The 22,592-nt window shown below is 44.6% G+C and overlaps 1 protein-coding gene across 1 annotated transcript in view; it reads left to right on the top strand.

The window, feature by feature from the left end:
• PARP4 (poly(ADP-ribose) polymerase family member 4) overlaps positions 1-22,592 on the top strand; it is a 73,827-nt gene that overhangs the window by 9,411 nt on the left and 41,824 nt on the right. The window contains exons 5-18 of the mRNA XM_052649956.1: positions 1,002-1,077; positions 1,838-1,951; positions 4,005-4,154; positions 4,657-4,794; positions 5,607-5,780; positions 9,062-9,222; positions 10,076-10,213; positions 12,456-12,551; positions 14,862-15,045; positions 15,233-15,389; positions 16,455-16,579; positions 18,653-18,784; positions 19,495-19,581; positions 21,859-22,023. Of these exons, the coding sequence (XP_052505916.1) occupies positions 1,002-1,077; positions 1,838-1,951; positions 4,005-4,154; positions 4,657-4,794; positions 5,607-5,780; positions 9,062-9,222; positions 10,076-10,213; positions 12,456-12,551; positions 14,862-15,045; positions 15,233-15,389; positions 16,455-16,579; positions 18,653-18,784; positions 19,495-19,581; positions 21,859-22,023 (1,897 nt within the window). The remainder of the gene's footprint in view (positions 1-1,001; positions 1,078-1,837; positions 1,952-4,004; positions 4,155-4,656; positions 4,795-5,606; positions 5,781-9,061; positions 9,223-10,075; positions 10,214-12,455; positions 12,552-14,861; positions 15,046-15,232; positions 15,390-16,454; positions 16,580-18,652; positions 18,785-19,494; positions 19,582-21,858; positions 22,024-22,592) is intronic.

The following is a 22,592-nucleotide window of genomic DNA, read 5'->3' as shown; positions in this document are numbered from 1 at the left end:
CTTATCTATTAAGTTTTTAGTTATTCACTTACCATAGTGATAATTATTTTTATCTTATCAGTATTATATGAGACTAGATGTAATTGTTAGATTGATTTTAAAAAAGAAAAACCACTGGAGATGAGATTTGGGCAGTCTGCTCTTTCTTTTACCTTGCTGAACAGCATTCAGAGTAAAGACCATTCATTAGTCTCTACCTGATACTTTAAAAGACCCTGATACTGGGAAAGATTGAAGGCAGGAGGAGAAGGGGACAACAGAGGATGAGATGTTTGGATGGCATCACCAACTCAATGGACATGAGTTTGAGCAGGCTCTAGGATTTGGTGATGGAAAGGGAAGCCTGCTGTGCTGCAGTCTATGGGGTCACAAAGAGTCAAACATGACTGAGCAGCTGAACTGAACTGATATTTTAAATAAATAAATAGAGATAGAAATAACACAACCTTACCCAAATGACGTATATGAGTATAAAGTTCTATATGGCCTCTTAAAGTGTACATACCCTCAGCTGCAGTGTCATTTAAACATCACAGTTGATCCCACTTTATTGTTAATCTTCATGTTACAAGAGAGAACAAATATCAAAAATAAAAATACAGATTATGAGAAATCTGATACCCTTAATTACTTTGTCAATTAGCTAATTTATTTTAAAGAGGACTTGAGTGTAGTCTGGAGAGGTATGGGTCCCTCTGGAGTGACCGGCTTCCAAGGGCCAGAGCCAAGGGTGAACACAGGTTCCCCCACCCCCATCTCTGTGACACATGTCACCCCGCCCTCTGCTGCAGACTCACAGCACTCAGAGCTCTAGAATTGTGTACAGAAGGGATCAATCCATTCTCTCCACAGGACCTTGTTGCCATCTTTAGAATATCTAAGGAGGTGTTAAGAACTTATAATATATTTTGTATGGCATTAGGAGAGCTATAAGAAAAATTTTATGAAAAGTCTATTTAAAGCTTCATTTTAATGTTAAAATTGTATTATATAAATTTCAGGTTTTATGCAGAGGATGTTGAAATTCCTCATTTTCCTCAAGATTTTGAAGTTGCAAAATATAACATCTTGGAAAAAGTAAGAGTCTAATTTCTAGTTGAGGGAACAAAGCTGTTTGAAGTCTTCTGATTATTTTTCCTGTTTGATAATTTTCCCATTTTTGAAAAATTATGCATTTCCTGAATAAATACTCCTTAATATATGAGTTGATTTTTAATAGTAAAAAACTTCACATTTAAAATGTTTGACTTTAGTGTTTTTATTATAAAAGAAATGCATGCTTATAATAAAATATAATAAAAATATAAATAGCACAAAAACTTACATTAAAAAATGTACATTAAAAAATGAAGATACTCCTCTCTGTTAACAGTTTCTTGTATTTTAAAAGAGTAGATTTCACACCAAGTATTTACACTATGTTGAATTTCCATTATTTTTCATTAAAAAGAAAAACAAAAATCTTTTCCTCTCACATCGTATAAATGCAAAGTAACAGTAGCATTTAAAATGATGCTCCATTTGTATTTTTAAGATATTTTAATAAAATGTAACTTGAAAATAACATTTCCTCTGTGATTAAGAAAATGTGAAAAGTGGGATGGTTTAAACATATACATGTATATTTATAACAAAAATCCCAGAAGGAAATATAGAAAAATAATAATGATTACATATCTGTAGTAGGACTCCAGATGATTTTTATTTTCTATTTACTTTCTAAATTATATCTGCAAATGATATAATTTATATCAGGTTTATAATCAACATTTTTAAATGGCATGTGTAGCTTGTTATTTAGTGAATGCAGCTTATGAAAGAGCAACGTGTTTTCCAGGTTGTGACAGAGGGAGGTAAGGAGACCGCTGTGGTGGAGCTGCATTGCCTCCAGGGCCCTGGGGAACGTGGCTTTCTGATATGCACACACTTCCTCCTGGCCACCGGCACCCAGGTAAGGGCTTTGTGGTGACACCTACGTTTTTATTGTCCACCTTGTTGATAGCGAATTTTGTAAAAACTGATCAGTTGAACCAGCCAATCCGTTAGCGTCTCTCTTTTTAGCTAGTAGCATTTTGAAAAGTGGAGAGGTGCTCTTTGGGGATATGGAGGTGAGGAGCCAGGAGAACATTCCCTGGGGTGCGGGTTCCTGCTCCTGCTCCGAGTTACTTACAGAAACGTTCCTAATGTGTGTACCTTGGCACTGGATCCCTTCACTCACTTCATTAAACACCTACTCTGTACCAGGGAGGTGCCTAGAGGCCACTCCTAGTGTGAGGTGAAAAGACAACACACCCACTCTTGGAAATTGGGAGGGACAGCAAATCATGGTCCCACCCCCGCCGTGACTCAGCTGCTACTGAAATGTGTGTGAAGTGCCTGGGCTCAGGGACAGCAAGCGGGGCTGCCCGTGCCCATGACCTTCTCGAGGTCAATGTCAGATCAAGGGCAGGGTTCTGACCTAAGACAGGTAGGGAAAAAAACAACCCAGAGCCTACACCTGAAGTTCCAAGTAAAGCCTGCAGCCCTGTCAGAGTCTTCTGTGAGACACTGACCAGGGACTCACAGGCTCCCCTTGGAGTGACCACACAGTGGTTCTCTCGGGCTCAGGATGCTCCCGCTTCACCCATTCCCCACAGTGGGGGTCAGCTGTCGTCTAGGAAGGAGACATCTCAGGTCCCAGACTGCTGGTGATGCCCCCAGGTTCCTGATGCCCGGCAGGGAGACAGTTACACAGTCTTGGGCCCAGGGCTCAGGCTGGCCATCTGTCGGTGTACACTGATGACCTCCAGTCCTGGTATGGGACTCCATTACCCAAGTAGTTCTGCCAAATATTACAGCTGGTATCCCACACCTGTCACGATTCCATGAGGACATAAAAGATTAACCCAAGGTCAAGTGTGTCCAAGAAGGAGAAAGACTTTGTTAACCTACCCAAAAATGTAGACTGTGTTTTGTGGAGAATTTAGGTATGTGGGTGAAAAGTAAGTAAAAATCAAGTTGAAAACCAGGTAGAATGTGTCAGAGCTGCTTCTGCTTTCCCAGCCTCCCTCCCCCAGCCTGGCCCTTCTGCTCCTGGGTGAGTCTGTTCCCTCAGCAGGCATAACCTTCCCTGATGAGACAGACAGCTTCTCTGGCCCTTGTCCTTTGTTAATCCATTGTGGCAGAAATCTTCCAAAATTAGGTTAAATTTTACCTTTTTTTATTTTTTATTTTTGTAAAAATTTATTTTATTGGATCTTGGCCCTTGTTCATTTTTGTTTTTAATTTGCCCTGCTTGAATGGAGTGACATGGACATGGTATGTGTCCTGCGGCCAGTGGGGCAGGGTTATTGGCCGCATGTGATCCAGCCCTCATGCACAGCTTGCAGGGTCTCCACAGCCCCACTGGGCAAGCCCTCCATGTTCACTGAGGTTGGGATGGGGCAGGATTTGGGGAGGACAGACACCCCATCAGGACAGCGGGAGTGACCACGGTGTTTGCCTCTGCCTTTGTCTGTGTGACCTGCCAGCACCTCTCCCTTTCTCCTTGGCTAGGCCAGTCCTTTCATTTAGGCTGTGCCTGTCTGTAACAATGCCTCATCTCTGAGGTATTTTTCTTTCCTTGCCTCGCCCGGTTTTTCTCATTTCTGGAAGGCTAGAAGAAGCCAGACTTCAAAGCAGGGTAGGATGGTGTGTAAGGTCAGATTCTGGGCTCTGAATACATGTCCTGAGGCTCTTTCGTGAGTCCAGTGGGAAAGCCTTCTTTCCCACTTGACTTGCCTCTCAGACTTTCCCCCCAACTTGCAGGTTTTAGTCTGTTTTGTCAAGAATTGAAAATGTTAAGTAATTCCTTGAAATACTAGTTTCTCAGCTCCGTTACAGCAGGAAACTGGCAGCAGCGCCATATCTGTGACCCTATTCCCCCACCCCCACCGCGGCACCCGGCTGGTGTTCAGCAAAGGTCGATGTGCTAATAGGCTTCCGTGAGCTCATGTCCTGACACTGCTACATGCTGTAACTTACAGACCAGGAAGCAGTCCTCTGTGAAGAAAACTTCTGCAGACGCAAGTGAATACTATGAGAATTATATTGAGGAACTGAAGAAACAAGGCTTTCTACTGAGAGAACATTTTACACCCGAAGCAACCCAGTTAGCATCTGAAAAACTGCAAGCAGTAAGCTTGATTTCTACATATTCTTCTGTATTACTGATTAAATAGATTAAACAGAAATGTTTTCTTCATGACAAATGAAAAGCTGGCAAGAGACGAGAATAGGAGTTAAAGGAAGAGGGGCCCACAGAGAGGCTCAAAGTCGAGTGGGGAGTGAGTCCCAGGACGAGTCACAGACCTTCCAGCTTCCCAGAGATTTCACTGGGAGCCAGGCCGGGAGCCAGGCCAGGTCCTCAAACCCTTAATGCCACTTGATCTTTAATGCCACAGCAGGCCTAAAGAATTGCAGGGTGCAGAAAAAGGCAGGAGGGACAACAGCATGAGGGTAAAAGAGAAGAGGGTCAAGAGAGGAGGACAAGGAGCAGGGACAAGTTGGGAGAGGCCCAGCGTTAACAGTCACCCTCTCCTGGGATGACATGGGCTGTTTCCTCTCACACCTCTGTTCATCTCAGGTTTAAAAGGGCACACTCATGAACTCTTTGTGGGTGTTTCTCTGTGGTTGCAGTTGCTCTTGGAGGAGGTAATAAACTCAAATGCCCTGAGCCCCGAGGTGAGCGGCTTGGTGGAGATGCTCTGGACAGAAGCCCTCGGCCGCCTGGAGGACACGCTGCTGAGACCTGTGGGCATGATAAGCCTGAATGACGTGAGTGCCGTGTCCTGGAAGCAGGTTCTGCCAGGCAAGCCTGCCTTCTGCTTGTGGCGTAGAGGCCTGTGCCTCGTCTGAACCAGACTCCCGCTGTGCTGCTGCTCTTCTTCTCGCACTGGAGAGAGGGGCGCAAGGGGCGCTGCTGGGAAATGGGCTTCCGAGGAAGAGTCCCATCTGCAGCGTCAGCCTTGGGAGCAGCGCAGGGCAGGCCTGGGACATGGGCACTGTGGGTCCTCAGGGAGAGGTACAGACCACTCACTTCAGAGTGACCGTCTTGAGCCTTCGACCATGTGGGGAAGGGCAGGTGCACCTGCAGCCATCAGGAGGCTCTTCTTGATTGTGTACAATTGAGGAGCAGGTGAAAAAGGTGTTCCCAGGGGTAGAGCGTGTGTGGCTGCACTAGCACATTGAAATAACTCATGGAGAAAGTAATGGGATCAAGTCCAAAGGCGCTTGTGTGATGAAAAAGGTGTTCTGGTGGGCTTCATGCCTGAGTGTGATCCAGACGTCTTCTTAAATGTCTTGTGTGGAAGGAAGTCCCCTAGTGAGAGCTCCTCTCTGTGGACGCGGACATGGATGCAGACACGCTGACACTGAAGACTCTGGTTCCCTCCTCTAGTTAAGCCCGTCCCACTTTGGAAATGAGATGCATTTTCAAGAGCATCAAGCTTGCTTTGTACGTGTCCGGTCGAAAGCTAATAGTCATGATGTATCTAAGAACCATTTTAGGTATTTTTATACAAGTTACTTTACTTTTTCTAGATTATCAAGTTAAATTTTAATAATCATGTGTCATCTTCTATTTAAAGGTGAGCAAGGCAGAGGGAATTCTCCTCCTGGTAAAGGAAGCAATGAGAAATGGAGAAACACAGGAGCAACTGCAAACGTTGCTGACCGAGTTCTACAGATTAATCCCTCACAGAGCTGCTGTGGCCGAGAAGGTCAGCCTGAGCCTGCTGGCTAAGAAGGAGGACCTGTGCCAGGTAAGCCTCTGCACCTTGGAGTTTAGTTTACACTTTGTGGGGACAGGGGAGAGGGATCTTTCACATCTGACTGAGATAACACTGGATCACAAAATTTGGCTCTCGAGACTCCTCAAAAACAAACAGTTGAGCCATTTGGGGGTAATTGAGGTCCTTACGGAAGTTACCTGAATCACACTCCCAAAAGAGCCTGTGTTGGAAGAGTGGTGCAGAAGCAAGTGTTTAGAATTGTTAAGCTGGGGACTTTCCTGACGGTCCAGTGGTTAAGCATCCACCTTCCAGTGCAGGGGATGTGGGTTCAGTGCTTGGCCTTGGAACTAAGATCCTACCTGGTCCTAGGCAATTAAGCCTGCACGCCATATCTAGAGAAGCCTGCAAGGAAGACCCAGCACAGTACCCCCCGACACACACACACATACACTCAAACACACACAAAAAGAATTTTCAAAATTGCTATGTTGTGAAATGACTTTCCAGATCAGGAGATAAGTAGGATTATTTCCTAGAAGAAACAGAAAGCTGCTCCTGACTTGAACAGTGAGGAAGCTTGTCACCCTGTAGGACGAGAAGTGCAGCTGTGGGGTGGCCACAGGTCCAGTTCACTCAAGGCTGCGACCTCACTGGAGCCTGGCCTCTTCCCACCTCTGTGCTTCCTGCAGGAATGGCTCCCCCGCCCCTGCCAACTCCCCTTCCCATCAGCTCACAGCATCCCTCCTAGATGGTTTCTTCTTATGTCTCTTGGAGGATGCCCCCAGTACCCTCTTATTTTTCTTTTTTTTATTATTTTTAAATTAAGTATAGTTCATTTATAATATAGTGTTTCAGGTGTACAGCAAAGTGGCTAGGTTTTATATATACACATAGCTATATATATATATATATATTTTTTACACATATATATACACACATGTACTTTTTCAGATTCTTTTCCATGATAGGTACTGTAAGATGTTGAATATAGCTCCATATGCTACAGTAAATCCTTGATTTTTTATTTCTTTTATATGTAAGGGTATGTATCTGTTAATCCCAGACTCCTAACTTATCCCTTCACTTTTGTAACTATAAGTTTATTTTCTATGTTTGTGAGTCTGTTTATGTTCCATAAATAAGTTCATTTGGCTTCCCTGGTGGCTCAGACAGTAAAGAATCTACCTGAATGCAGAAGACGTGGATTTGATCCCTGGGTTGGGAAGATCGCCTGGAAAAGGGAATGGCTACTCACTCCACTGTTCTTGCCTGGAGAGATTTCATGGACAGAGGAGCCTGGCATGTCACAGGCATGGACAGAGGAGTCTATGGAGTCACAAAGCGTTGGACATGACTTAGCAACTGAACAACAACAATATTGATTCCACATACAAGTGACATCATAGATATTTGTCTTTGTCTGACTTACTTCACTTAGTGTGATAATCTCTAGTTGCATCCGTGTTGCTGCAAATGGCATTATTTTAGGCATTATTTTATTCTTCTTTATGACTGAGTACCCCACTCCAGTACTCTTGCCTGGAAAATCCCATGGATGGAGAAGCCTGGTAGGCTGAAGTCCATGTGGTCGCTGAGGGTCGGATACGACTGAGCGACTTCACTTTGACTTTTCACTTTCCTGCATTGGAGAAGGAAATGGCAACCCACTCCAGTGTTCTTGCCTGGAGAATCCCAGGGACGGGGGAGCCTGGTGGGCTGCCGTCTATGGGGTTGCACAGAGTCGGACACGACTGAAGCGACTTAGCAGCAGCAGCAGTATTCCATTGTATATATGTACTACATCTTTATCCATTCATCTGTCAATGGGCATGGGTTGCTGCCAGGTCTTGGCTATTTCTTTAGCCAGAAGCAAGTCATGTGTGCATGGCTAAGCCAGCTTTTGCTGAGGAGAACAGAATTACTGAGACTGCTCAGAAGTGGGGGAAGGAACTGTCCTTTCACAGAGAACAGCAGGAAGGCAGACAGGGCTCACCCTGTCCCGGGTGAGGCAGCACCCTGTGACTCTGGATTGCCGCATCTGAGCATGAAGGATTCGGGACAAAATCAAAGATCCATGACCTCTAGACTTCAGAGGAGTTTGTAGATGTTAAATTTTGCATGTTTGGGGGAAATTACAGCTTCCCACAGATTCCCAGGTGGTGCTAGTGGTAAAGGACATGATTGACGCGACTTAGCATGCATGCACGCACAGATTCCCAGAGGAGTCTATAATCCAAAATATATGAGGAACCAACAAATGAGATGAGCTAGTGAATGAGATGACGAAGGACCTCTATGTTTAAAGTTCCATGATTTCCTCAACACTGAGTGTAACTTCAGTTCCTGGTTTGCTACTGAGAGGGTGTGTGTGCTGCCCACCCAAATACTGTTAACCTGGATTCTGTATTTTCAGTAGGTCACACATCCTCATGATTCAGAAGTCAAAATTATATTTAAAAGGTGTACTCTGTTGCACCCTGTCCTCACCACCCCTATTCCAGCTCCTCTTCCCCAACACATAACCATGCTTGTTAGTTTCCTGTTTGTCTGCACCATTTCTTTATGCAAATAAATGTGAAAATGAACAAACATACTTAGTCCTTCCCCCTTTTTCTATGTAAAAAGTCATATACCCTCTTCACTGTCCTACACCTGTTTTCTTTACCCAACATAATGTACTCTGAGTGTGGAGACCATCCTCATTCTGGTCCACAGTGGGACATGCCCCTGGGTGGGCATCCTCCACCCATCCCTGCCACGGGAAGCAAACGCTCTGTGTGTCTGGTGTCTTGTTCTTGTGCAGGGGCATCTCTGAGAGGCAGTCCCCAAGGGAGAAGTGCAGCTCTAAAGAATAAACACGTCAGTAACTGGGCTGATTTTGTCCGGTTCCCTGAGGGTTTCTCTGTGCTGGCCTCTCACGGCTGGTGAATGACAGTTTCCGTTTCCTGTCATCTTATGAGCTGTGTCTTTGTCAAACTTCACCATGTATATGGACTAGAAACGGCTTCGGTGTAGTGAGTCTGAGCACCTTTCCAGATGTTTTAGGGATGTTTGTGTTTCTTCTTCTGTGGACTGTCTGTTCGTGTCCTTTGCCTCTCTCTCTTGGGTCTTGATGTTTTTATTCATGGTTTTTAGGACCTTTGTTAAGTTAAGAAGCTTAATCTGTGTTGTGAATTGCGAATATTTGGCGGTTTTTGCAGTTTATTTGGGTTTCTTTCTTTGCTCATACTGAGTTTGTTGGTGGTGAAAAAAGCTGATTCAACCTTTTTGAGAAATGCAGTAGAAATGACTGTAATCATTTCTACTTACAGCTAATAAGAGACATGGTTAATGTCTGTGAAACTAATTTGGCCAAACCCAACCCACCGTCTCTTGCCAAATACCGAGCTTTGAGATGCAAAATTGAGCATGTTGAACCGAAGACTGAAGAATTTTTGAGAGTAAGAGAAGAGGTGCTGCAGAATAATCACAGGTAGGATTACAGGAGATAGGTGAGGGTCTGCTCTTTAGCCTGCTTCAGATTCTGGTAGAGCAGATCTTCACACACCTAGATAATTAATCCTCACTGCAGGGTCATCACGGTGTGATGACAGATGCTTACTTCTGTGTCTATAATAGGGCTCAGAGCTGTGTTCTGTGCTTAAATACTCCCCACTGTTGCAGTCCATTCCAAGTTCACCTACTGTTGCACAGAATTAAATTCTAAAAATTGAGATGAGAGAGTACTGGAGTTCGTTCACAAATGCAGTGTTTGAGTGCTAAAGGGTATTGCACGGGAAAATCCACTCAAATTAAGATTTTAAGGTGAAGAAACGTGTTTTGGATCTCTCTCTGAACCTGGCTGGACTGCTAAGCAGCACAGAAGGTCAGCTGTTTATTACCTTCTTGACCTTGTCTCGTCAGGGTGTCAGCTTGGCAAGGCTGAGACGGGTTTTCTTATTTCTGTTGCTGGTAGAGTACTTAGCACATAGTATGTTTGTTGAATGATTGCAGAGTATGTTGGTTGAATGAATGCATGAATGAAGGAACATATTCAATTCGTATATTCTGTATATTATATGTTTGATAAAATATGGGGTATTTTGCATGATGTTTTATAACCTACTTATAACACATCTTACTGTAAGTTTTGTTTCACATCCTTACTTATTTTTAAGAGAGTATTTTTTAATGGCTGCGTAGTATTTCCAAGAAATGTTGCATTGTGATTCATTGAATCAGTTCTCTAATAATGGACATTTGGGCAGTTTGGGGTTTTCTGCTGCTAACAATTTTTTATTGTGCTTTCAATTATGTAATCTCAAGGTTTTCTTCTAATTCTACAGTAAGAGTCCAGTGGACATCTTGCAGATATTTAGAGTTGGCAGAGTGAGTGAAACCGCAGAGTTCCAGGGCCACCTTGGCAATGTCAGGCACTTGCTGCATGGGTCTCCTGTGCAGAGCTTCATGGGAATCCTGTCCCGGTAAGAGCACACCATCTCTATTTTCCAGACTTTTCAGCTCACAGTTAGACTTTTTTTCTGTAGTACGTGGATCTATTCCATTAAAGTCAGCCAGCTTATTGAATTGCAGAGAAAATGGAACACTTTATAGTTAAGTATGTAATTTAAGTCATATGTTATTTACTATATATTTTAAAGTGCAGTGCATGGAAACAAATTGCTTTTTGAAGAAAGGGGATTCTCTATGTCCTGACTCTTCTCTGTGTATCTAACTCAAAGACAGTCTAGAAATTAGAACTCCCAGATGCCATGAATTATGTATTCAAAACGTAGCTCTAATTTCTGTTAGCTTTGAATAACACTTAATATTGGAGTTGAAACTGAAGTCACAAGGAGCAAGGGAAAGCATGGTTAAATCTAGATCTTTGTTAAATCCCCTACCAAAGACTTATAAACATGCAGGCTCCCCCTGGAAAAAGCTTTAACTGCTTCAGAAGAACCCAAAGACAAGCTGATGAGAAAGATACAAGTTTTCCTTGAATTGACCTATGCATTTTGTGCTATCACAATAAGAATACTAACACTTGACTTCCCTGGTGTCTCAGTGGTAAAGAACCTGCCTGCTAGTGCAGGAGATACGGGTTCAGTCCCTGATCTGAGAGGATTCCAGATGGTGCGGAGCCACTAAGCCCATGCACCACAGCTATTGAGCCTGTGCTCTAGAGCCCAGAAGCTGCAGCTACTGAAACCTGTCCGCGCCAAAGCCCATGCTCCGCAACAAGAGAAGCCACTGCAGTAAGAAAGCTGTGCACCACAACTAGAGAGTAGCCCATGCTCGCTGCAACTAGAGAAAGCCCATAAGCAGCAACGAAGACCCAGCACAGCCATAAATAAATAATAAACCTACTAACAAGATTTTAAGAAAAGAAAAGCTGATTCTATAGCCTATATATTTTTTTAATTTTAATTTACCAGGGTAATTCTGAAAAAGAAGGATAACCAGAGAGGATTAACCAGTCAGATGTTAAAAACATAAAGCTTTAGTGGGTAAAACTGTGAGGTGAGAAATGGATGAGGCAGCAAAATAAAAATCCACAAATAAATGCAAAAACATAGGGGCTTTAATATATGATAAAATTAGCTTTTATCTCTATGGGAAACATTTATTTTCTTCAGTACCATATATGGATATAAATGGTTAACTGTCTGGAAAAAAAATATAAAGTTGGATCTTTACTTCATTCCTCACACAAACTCCAAGTGGAGTGAAGATTTGAAAATTTAAAATAAAATGAAGCAGTAAAAACAATCTTTGAGTAAGAAAGATTATTTTAAGTACATCCCCAAAGCCATTTTACAAAATTAATTCTATTTCATAACACAGAACATTAACTTCAGATGTAATAAAAGACAGGAGGCTCTGTTCTCCCACCTTCCCGAAATAATCTGGTTTGTTTGATTGCAGAGAGTTCTAGAAAGCAGGAATGGGAGTACAGTCAGCCTTGGCCTCATGGCTGTTCTGCTGAGCCCTTCATGGGCCCAGCCTGAGGGTGGGCAATGGCTAGCTGGCCAGCCAGTCCAGATGGTGATGAAAAACAGTGTTGGCTGTCCATTTCAATGGCACCTGGAATTCCTACTCTGAGGTTACTTTGAAATACATTTTCCTTTTCACTTCATGCTAATTATTTATTTATTGACTTTCAGTTGGTATATTTTTTCCAGGTTTGTTGAGTTATGATTGACAAATAAAAATTGTATATCTTTAGGTTGTACAACATGATTTCTTAAAGTTGTACAATGTGATGGTTTAATATACGTATTTATTATGAAAAGATCTCCGCAATCAGGTTAATTAGTATATCTGTCATCTCACAGCCTTACCTTTTCTTTTTCTTGTGGTGAGTACAGAAGATCTAATACTATGTTAGCAGACTTCCGGTGTACAGTATCATCACAAACAGTTACCACTATGGGCATTGCATCCCCAGAGTGTTTTTGTCTTGTAACTGGAAGTTCGTGATTTTTTACTAGCACCACCCCCTGTAGCTTCCCCCACCCGTAGCCCCTGGAAACCACAACTCTACTCTCTAGGTTTATGAGTTCGACTTTTTCAGATTCCACATACTAGTGAAGTCTTGTAGTGTTTGTCTGTGTCTGGTTTGTTTCACAGAAGTCGTTAAATAGCTCCTTTCTTGGCCAGAATTGTGAGGCTATAATGAAAGATTCCTTTTTTCTAGTAAATCACTATAATGTTCTTTTCCAGTGGGTTGCTTTTACCCAAAGTAGTTGAAGATCGTGGCATGAAGAGAACAGACATTGGAAATCTTGGGAGTGGGATATATTTCAGCGATTCACTCAGGTCAGTACCATATCTTTTTAATCACATCATACACACCCGTCACCAAGGAGACGTGACCAATACTTGCTACAAGTTTCTACCAAGTTTTCACCTGTCTTTGCTTGGTGAGGATTTCTCACCAAGAACAGATAATTAAAGCAGTCAGTTTTCTCAGTATATTATAGAAGCCTGTCTTGTGCTGGATATTTGGGAAAATTATATTTGAAATCATCTTAGTGATTGTACTATCCTAAGAGCTTTTACCTGTATTTACTCACTCAGTCTCACAGCAAACCTCTGCGGTCAGGCCTGGTGACTCCCACCCCGATCACAGATGAGAACACTGTGGGACAGAGGGGGTGACTTGCCGAAAGCCACACAGAACATTGTCTTCTCCAGAGCCGGTGGTCCTGATTTCTCTAGCACATGACCTCGCTCACAGACAGGGCCTGGAATAATATCTGATAATATCTAATAATATCTTCATTTCAGCTACAGCGTATTGAACTTACTAAGCACCAGGTTTAGTGCTTCAAGTACGTTGTTTGATAACCTCACAGTGGTACTGGGAATCATTTTATGAAGATGAAACACATTCATGGAGTTTAAGTAACTTGCATTCAGGTCACAAAACTAAGAAAATGACAGGTTCAGGCCCAGGACAGAGGATGACTATCCAGGAATTTAAGGAGTCCCCCCAAATCAATGAGAGGAGGAATACCCAGTAAGCAAAGGGCAAAAGATATGAAAAGGAAACATGTATGGACACACTTGAAGAAATTAGTGATCAAGAACATGCAAATCAAAAAAGAATGAGACCATTTCACACTGTTATATCGAAAGACATGTCAACACCTTTAGGTGTTGGTGAGTCTCCCCTCCTGGAAAAGGGTCCCGTCATCTCATGGAGCTGAAGAGCAGCTGTGATGATGTGACTCGGTGGTTAGGGGGCAGTGCACCCCATCCTGGCTGCATGTGGAATCACCCGCAAGCTTTCAGACAGTGCTGGTGCAGAGTTCACTCAGATCAGCTCAGTCAGGGACTCAGGGGCCGAGATTGGGCTCCCAGTAGTTTCTCTGCTCCGTGTATGACTTTAACACACAATCTGGGCTGAGAATCACCACCCTAATAAATACTGATATACGTAGACAAGTGGGGATTGGACAGTGGGGTGGGTGTTGTGCTGGTGTGGTCCGACGTTTCCATGTGTGTATGTGCGCGGGTGGGTTAACCAGGTGCCCTCCAGCTGCGTGTGTCAAATGGATGAGCCTTAGGACCAGACCACAGAGTGACTCTGTCCACATAACATTATTACCGAGGGGCATGTGCCTGTGTGCTGACACCGAGAAAGAAAGACAAGATAATAATGCTCTTTTTCCTGAGCTGGCGGCAGCTACGATAGCTGTCTTATTATTCTTGAGACTTAACATTTATAGAATAAATGCTTTCCTATGTACAAAGTATTTCCAAGTAAGCACTTTTATATGTTAAAATATTTTTCAAAAGGCAAACTCCAGTCAGTTGAATTTAACCAAATTGAAGTCCTCAGTGGATATGCACAGTAGGGTTTTAGTGAGGAAGTGCAAACAGACCAGACTGCGGTAGGTTGAGAGCTGGTTCGCAGACAAGCCAGAGAGACAGTTGCTGATGGTGAGGGGCGAGAAGGGAGGTGGGGGCCGAGGGGAAGGGGAATAGATAAGCAGGAGGAAGGTGGGGTAGTCGGGGTCCTGTGTTTATAAATATAGGGCACCCATTAGCACAAACAGAAGTGCAAGTTTTAGAGGTGTGTCCTCAACAGTGCCCCCCAAGGCACCCAGCCTGAACTCTTGACACAAAAGTTATTTTATTAAAGCTGTTGGTTGGTTCCTAAGAAAGTTAAATGAAATTGCTTGTTTGGGCATCACTTGACATTTTGTTTTTCCACTTGGATCCAGAAGGCTTCATGAGGGTGCAGCATTGTTTGTCCCTTGACCAGTTCTTACATGGCATTTCATGTTCTTTCTGAACTTCAGTGCTAGGAATTAATCCACTTTTTCTTCTTATCAGGTGGGCTTCTTCCTTCTCTTTCCTCAGTCTGTACATTTTAGTAGCTGATAAAGAGCTGCCTAGCACAGCAGAGGAGCAATAAATGTGTGTTTTACGTAAAAATTTTAAATAAATAAGTAAATAGAGTTCTAAATGGAATCTTCAGAGATACTTCAATAACAGTAAAATTTGGAATAATCTACTAGCAAAGTCGTTTGGATTCTGGTTTTCCTGCATGTATAAAATAGTGTTGCCATGTAACTGTAAAGTAAAACACATAATGTGCTTACTTCCTGTGACGTGCAGTACAAGCATCAAGTACTCGCACCCTGGACAGACAGATGGCACCCGACTCCTGGTCGTCTGTGATGTCGCCCTCGGCAGGTGCATGGACCTGCACAAGCGAGACTTCTCCCTGACAGAGGCACCGCCTGAGTACAACAGCGTCCACGGGGTGCGGGGAACGGATATGGTCAGCTCGGACTTTGAGGTATTTCTATCGAGGCAGACAGACAGGCTCCTGTTTTTATCAAATATGTTTAAGTTCAAATAATTACTGTATAGCTACTGTCTGAATTCAACAGTTTCTAAATTAACAAACATGAAATTCTGCTTTTATGAAAACATTTGCCAATAAAGTTTTTTTCCCTTTATTATTAAACTTCTGTTTTCTCTAGGATGACGAATTTGTTGTATACAATACCAATCAGGTTAAAATGAAATATATTGTTAAATTTTCTGTACCTGGAGATGAAATAAAGGACTTTAACCCTGGTGATAATATGGAACTAGAGGAAGACAGGCCTGAGTTTTCAAATTTTTCAGCAGTTGAAGGTAAGATGGCTTTTTTGACTGCTTTTCTCTGTGATGTTTATAGAACTTAAACATTGTATTTTCAGTGAAATTTGTATTCATGTTTGGTAACTATATCTCTGATTTCTTACATAAATACTTAATTTCCTTGTTTATTTTATAAAAACAAAACCCGGGGTGATTGAGAGATTGGGTGATATCAGAGCCCCCTGTTACTTCATTAACGCACTGAGGCTGAGCTACCGCCCCGCTGAACCAAGTCTAGGTGTCGTAGTGCAGAAGACACAGCCTTAGAGTTCAGAAGCTTGCCAGTTACCAGGCTATGCAATCTCAGACAAACCTGATAATTCTGGGCTCAGCTTCTCCCCTGTGGGAATGACATCAACACCTGCATTACGGTGAAGGGGCTGCAAAGTCGCCATGTGCAGCTTGTGTGTCAGCAGAAGATGACTGCTTCTCGGAAAATTGTAAATTCAAACTAGTATAATATTAATTGATAGCATTTAAAAACACATCAGCATTTTAAACTGTGATCAAATTATTTTTTATCAGAAATATATGGCTTCATGTCGTCCTGTTTTCCTCTGGGAGTCATTAAGTGTGTATCTCATGAGAGTGTATCTGCCTCTCTAGCCCAGTCCGGCACCGTCCCCACGTGACTCGTGAGGACAGGGGCTTCCTGGGACTGAAGTCTGAGAGACCTCCTGTCACTGCAGCTCTATGGCACAGTGACAACGCTGACTGAGCAGGGGGTGCAGAAACCCAGATTCATACTTGAGATACACTTAATAGGTGTTCTGAAGACCTGTGTGTACTTGTATATGTTTAAACTCTGAATTTGCAAGATGACGCCGCATAGTTGGTAGACTTTGAAAAGACAGCATGCCCGTTGGGAATGCTTCCCTCACCCCATCTCATGTGGGTTAACTTTTCAGAAATGGTGACTGAAAATCATAAAATGCTATTTGTCCACTTACCCTAAAATGTAAGGTTTGAAGGGAAGGGGAAGGAATAAAGGTCAAAGTGACAGAAACACACAGTGGAGGGAAGGCTTTCAAAGCTGATATGAATGTTTCTGACTTGCAGATCACCAGCTTCCAGGCAGCATGCCTTTCCCCGACATCAAGGCCGGCCTCCAGGATGGCTCTGGGAATTCAGTTCCTTTGGAGGATGTTCATATCAAAGGGAAAATAATAGACTTTGTAGCCCAGGTATGTTCTTCGTGGTTTTGTGATGCTTAAACTAAATGAATGTAAATCATACACAAGAATGGATTACAGTTGCGTGAACTAAACATGTACATTTCTAAAATTTGTTTGTTCATTGAGCACCCAGTGTGTGCCCCGGGGCCATCCTAAACTCTAGGTGAACTGCAAGGAGCAGCCTAAGGAAAGCTTGCCTGGTAGAGCAGAACCAGGCAGTGAACTCGGGAAATAAATCAAATATGTAACATGGGCCTGCTGGAGAGAAAACCAGGACAGATAGGAGGGGATGGATTGGTGAACACGGTGGCCAATAAGTCCTCCTGAGAAGGGACATCTGAGGTGCCTATTCCAGGTGGTAGAAGGGCATGTGCAAAGGCCCTGAGGCAGGAGTGCACCTAACATGGGGTGCAGCGAGGATCAGGGTGAAGAGGGGGTGGGGGGAGCACTGAGGAGCAGTGGGGGCACCAAGGAGCAGGGTGGAAGGGATACTGAGGATCAGCATGGAGGGTGGAGGCCCCTGAGGAACAGTGTGAGGGGGCCGTGGTTGGAAGTGCGTGAGGAGGTGGCAGGCACTCCTGTCAGGCACAGACAGACACGCGGTGTGAGCGGGAAGCCTTTGGAAGACATTTGCAGTGACCTGTCAGAGCTGTGTTCTCACGGGATTACTCCAGCCCCCACCCTCCTCCCCAAGTTGAGGACAGTCAGGATGACCAGCTAGGAGACACAGGTCTGTCCAGGAGCACACCGTGCAGGGATGTAGGCTGGAGCAAGACCTGCAGGGGGAGGAAGACGGGCTGGTGGGAGAGACTGGCTGTGGTCCTTCAGAGGGAAGTGGGGCTGGTCTTTAGTGAGCACCTGCCTGGGAAAGGCGGGGGTGGGGCGGGGAAGAGCCTACCTGCCACCCCTGAGGCTGACACCACGTGGGTGTGTCTGACCTCCACCCCCGCCCGTGCTGACCCACCCCCACAGCCCTGAAGCCGCTGGGGGCACCGTGTCCAGCTATGGGAAGGACCCAGGTGTGGACTCCTGGCAGGGCACTACAGGCGCTCCTCTCTTTGGGGCTGTGTAGTAGCTGTGAGCCCATGACTGCCGCTTCCTGTGACTCAGGCTTCACCTGCATGTCAGTTCTTCCCAGACTCCACAGGGTGAGTGCTTGTACTGTTGTTTGAATGAGGAGGCACTGAACAATATGATAAAGACCAGTCTGAACTCATCATTCCGACTGGGATGGATTGAGTTGTGGGGGAACTGGTGTTGACTGCAGCAGAGCCCTGGGGTTTGAGAGTCCAGTTTGGAGTTCATGCTTATCCTTCTCCAGCCTGGTCAATGTGGTGGTTTCCTCAGGTGTAGATGAGATGGTAACGCTGGGCTGCCCGTCGGTAGTGGCTATTCTCCGATGGTTTCCTTGGATGTAGATGAGACGGTAACACTGGGCTGCCCATCGGTGGTGGCCATTCCATGGTGGTTTCCTTGGGTGCAGATGAGACAGTAATGCTGGGCTGCCTGTCAGTGGTGGCTGTTCTGCATAGTGAACGTGAGGGTCCCGGTGCACACAAGTGTTGCAGGAGCGGCCTGTGTCCTCCATGTGTCACTGTGGATTAGACACTGTTTGATAAGGCTTTTCCGTGGAGAAGTTTGCCCCACACATAACTCGTGGTGCAGCCGTGAACCTTCCTCTCATTTCTGGATAGCTGGCCTGTAGTTTGACTTGAGTGTCCACACAGGCCGGCAGCAGGGAACTTGGCTGTACATAGTCCACTCTGGACTTCTCGGAGTAAGCTTAATGTTTTCAGTTTAACAACTAAACTGAACTCAAACACTAGTTGCATTTGAAGGAGGAAGATTAAGATGTCAAAAATGTGTACAGTATATTAGTTTCTGTTGTAAGTCCTAGTAAAAATCCTCCATCATCTTTACCTAAAGTTTCTTTCCTTTTGGTGCCTGTGCATCATCAAAGGCAGTGACTTGGATAGGGTCCTGACCTCTGGGGCCTCACATGCCCAGCAGTTTCCATTAATAGCTGTTCCTGCAAATATCATTCATGCAGTTTCATCAAATATACGGGTTTTTCTTCTTCAGGTCGTTGTTTTTCAAACATACACAAACCAAAGTAATGTGCCCATTGAGGCAAAATACGTTTTTCCCTTGGACGACAAGGCAGCTGTGTGTGGTTTCGAGGCATTCATCAATGGGAAGCACGTGGTGGGAGAGGTAAGGGAGAACCCCAACTGTTCTGTGGGATGGGCCATCCTGAGTCCCTAAGTTTTGGGCTGAGTAGCAGCCTGGTCGTAAAACAGGATGTTCCTGGAAGAGTCAGGCCCTTGTATAGCCAGCCTCCACTTAGCCATCTGGCGTCCCTCCCTGGTTAGCTAGCCCCTATTCCTGCCTGTCCAGATTCCTTGTCCAGACACTTCAACAAACAGTGGTTTCAGTATCAAAAGTTTGAGAGACACATTGGAAAATTGGTGAAGCCCTTTATGTATTTTTGCAAAAATACTGATCCTTTGTACCCTGCTATAAAAGCCAGCTGAATGAAGAAAAATATGTCCAGAAGAAGTATAAGTTGATTAATTGTTTGTTCTAAGAGTCCACAGTTGCAATAGTAACTCACATTTTATCAAATTTAAGACAAACTTAATTTTTTATTAATTCAGAGTAAAGCTCCAAACTTTCTTTTCACTATCAACTCTCAAATATTTTGGTGCCAGCTTTTAAAGAGCATCCTCTTCAATTGGCCTTTTCTGATTCAAATTCTTGTTAGATAAGTACATTTTTATGATCGCTGTATGTAAGTTTTCATTCATCTTGGATGCTTAGCTTTCTGTTTTTACCTGGGTTTTAATAAATGTTGATGAAGTTTTCCTTATTAAAGTCTGAAGTCACTGTTCATATCATGACTGGTACAACATTGTCTTTTTCAGGTTAAAGAGAAGGAAGCAGCCCAGCGAGAGTACCAAGTGGCGATCAGTCAAGGCCACGGCGCCTACTTGATGGATCAGGACACACCCGTAAGACTTGATGTTCATCCAAGTCAGTGGAAATTGATTTAGAATATGAAATTCTAATTTTCACTAGAAATTTAGCATATGAAATTCTAAATTTCACTAGAAAGTGGAATCATTTTTACTGGTTTAGGCCCTGGAGTTTCATGTAGTTGGGAAGAGAGGTTGGGCTAGTGAGACCCATGTGCTTGTTTAGATAAAAGAGGAAATGGCCAGGGTTGCCAGTGGATCCTAAGAGCCATTTCTGTCCTTGGTAACTGCGTTCCCCAGACATGACAACAGAAAGAAACCATGTGGGCACATAATTTCCATCTTCCCATAGAAGGGTAAGATACTTACATTTCCCCCAGAACTAAGCTCACTTAGCAGTTTATCCAGTTTTCACCAGTCGTGTCTCAGGGAGGCGCATCTGCAGGGCCTGGACTGGGTCCATGGTTAGGGTTAGGTCTTCACAGGGTCAGAAGTGGAGATCTGGGAGGAGGAGCCACAGGGCCACATGCACGCGCTTCTTACCTTAACTGTAAGATGTTTTAAGTACACCTTAGGCAGGTGCTGGGCCGCGTGCAGCCTCTCCAGTGTAGACATGTCAGTCATTTGTAAAAACAGGCCATGTGCTTCAGACACACCTCTGAGGAGGACTCATCGCCAGAATACTGTCAAAATGTGATGTTTGGAGCAGGCAGTTATTAAAATTACAATAGATTTAAGGGATAAATCTGCAGAATGGGGATTAACAAGAAGAGGTGATTGTTCCACAAGGAGCTCGCTGCCCCTGTGCTCAAGTGCTGGGTCCCCTGGGGTCCCTAGAGGGGCGTGGTGGCATTACACAGGCCCCTAGTGCTGTTTATCCAGAGAAGGCAATGGCACCCCACTCCAGCACTCTTGCCTGGAAAATCCGATAGACGGAGGAGCCTGGTAGGCTGCAATCCATGGGGTCGCTAAGAGTCGGGCACAACTGAGCGACTTCACTTTCGCTTTTCACTTTCATGCATTGGAGAAGGAAATGGCAACCCACTCTGGTGTTCTTGCCTGGAGAATCCCAGAGACAGGAGCCTGGTGGGCTGCCATCTGTGGGGTCGCACGGAGTCAGGCACGACTGAAGCGACTTAGCAGCAGCAGCAGCAGTGCTATTTATCCAAGTGGAGGCCCAGCTTGGAATCCCAGTGTTTAAGCAGTAAAGTAACAAGAGAGGTTAGATTAAAAGTTAATGGAAAAACAAAGAGAAAATTTGAGTGCCAAAAGCAAGGCTGGAGACAGTGCCTCTGTGAAGAAGGCCTGCAGGAGTTAGACCTCTGTGTCAGGAGTCCCAGGTGCCCTAACCATGGGTCCCCTCTTCCTCTGAGGGATTCAGCTGAAATTCAGTTCACTTGGCTGCCTAGCAGCTCGGCATTCCTTCGGGTTTGGGACAAGTTACGAATTTGTAGGGGACCCGGATGACACCACATGGGTGACAGCTGGCACCCATCCAGACCCTGTATCAGCAGTGCCACCATACACCTCCGGTGGTGCCTCTCCAGGAAGCCCTGGCCTCCATACCCTTCCCTTGAGGCTGAGCGCTGCTGCCATGTGATAATCCTGTCTTCGTTGTTTATTCCCACTTTGATGTCAAAGGTAACAACAATTGACTCCTCAAATCCACATTAATCATGATATCATACACCCCTAACCTAAGCACACTGAGTTTTCACAGCAGCACTGTTGAGTGAAACAGAGCACGGGCTTGGCCATGTCAGGAGGCACCCAACGTGGGTTCAGTGGAAATGATCCAGCCTCTTTCTGACCTCATTAAGCATGCAGTTTTTCCTTACACAGTGATTGGCAATACTCACTAAAAGAAAGCAAAGCAATTATTCTGAAAAGTAAGATGATGTATTTTCTAGAAAAGAGTTAAATGAGGGCCAAGCTTGGCATGACAGGCTCCAGCTCTATAGCCAGCAGGAGCCTGCTGGTATACTGTGTCCACAGAGAGGCCTTGGGGTTGGGGAGGTAGTCTCCAGGGAGGGGCGGGCAGGCGTCCTGGGCAGAGCCGTGTGGCCACAGAGAGGCCATAGGGTTGCGGGTGGGGTGGTCTCCACTGGAGCAGAGGCCACTGGGTGCAGCCCCTCTGATCCCAGACCACTGGGGAAGGGCTCTGGGTTCTTCTGCACAACCAGTGCTGATCTGGAGGCCACGTCCCCTTCTCACAGGCAAGTTGTGACCAGACCATTCATGTAACAGGAGGGGCTCACCCACAGGATGGAGATGCTTCTGTGACACAGGCTAAGTCATATACTTCCATTTCAGGACATCTTCACCGTCAGCGTCGGGAACTTACCCCCGAAGGCCAAAGTCCTGATCAAAATCACCTACATCACGGAGCTGAGCATCCAGGGTGCCTGTGCGGTCTTCTTCCTGCCAGCCACCGTGGCACCCTGGCAGCAGGACAGGGCTCTGAAGGAGAACCTTCAGGTCCGTTTGGCGACAGCAGCTTTCTTGTGATTTATGCAGAGGGAAGAAACAGCATCTAAATAACCTAACCTTTGAGCCATAGAGTCAATTGTAGTGACATTTAGGGATTTAGACACAATTGTAGTGACCTTTAGGGATTTAGACACATGTAACTTCTGCTTTACTGACTATGCTAAAGCCTTTGACTTTGTGGATCACAATAAACTGGAAAATTCTGAAAGAGATGGGAATAACAGACCACTTGACCTGCCTCTTGAGGAACCTATATGCAGGTCAGGAAGCAACAGTTAGAACTGGACATGGAACAACAGACTGGTTCCAGATAGGAAAAGGAGTCCGTCAAGGCTATATATTGTCACCCTGCTTATTTAAGTTACATGCAGAGTACATCATGAGAAACGCTGGGCTGGCAGAAGCACAGGCTGGAATCAAGATTGCCGGGAGGAATATCAATAACCTCAGATATGCAGGTGACACCACCCTTATGGCAGAAAGTGAAGAGGAAAAAGCCTCTTGATGAAAGTGGAAGAGGAGAGTGGAAAAGTTGGCTTAAAGCTTAACATTCAGAA

Source organism: Budorcas taxicolor, chromosome 12, assembly GCF_023091745.1.
Source record: "Budorcas taxicolor isolate Tak-1 chromosome 12, Takin1.1, whole genome shotgun sequence".
NCBI classification, from domain to species: domain Eukaryota; kingdom Metazoa; phylum Chordata; class Mammalia; order Artiodactyla; family Bovidae; genus Budorcas; species Budorcas taxicolor.
Note: the sequence above shows the minus strand (reverse complement) of the source record. Positions and strands in the feature narration are given on the sequence as shown.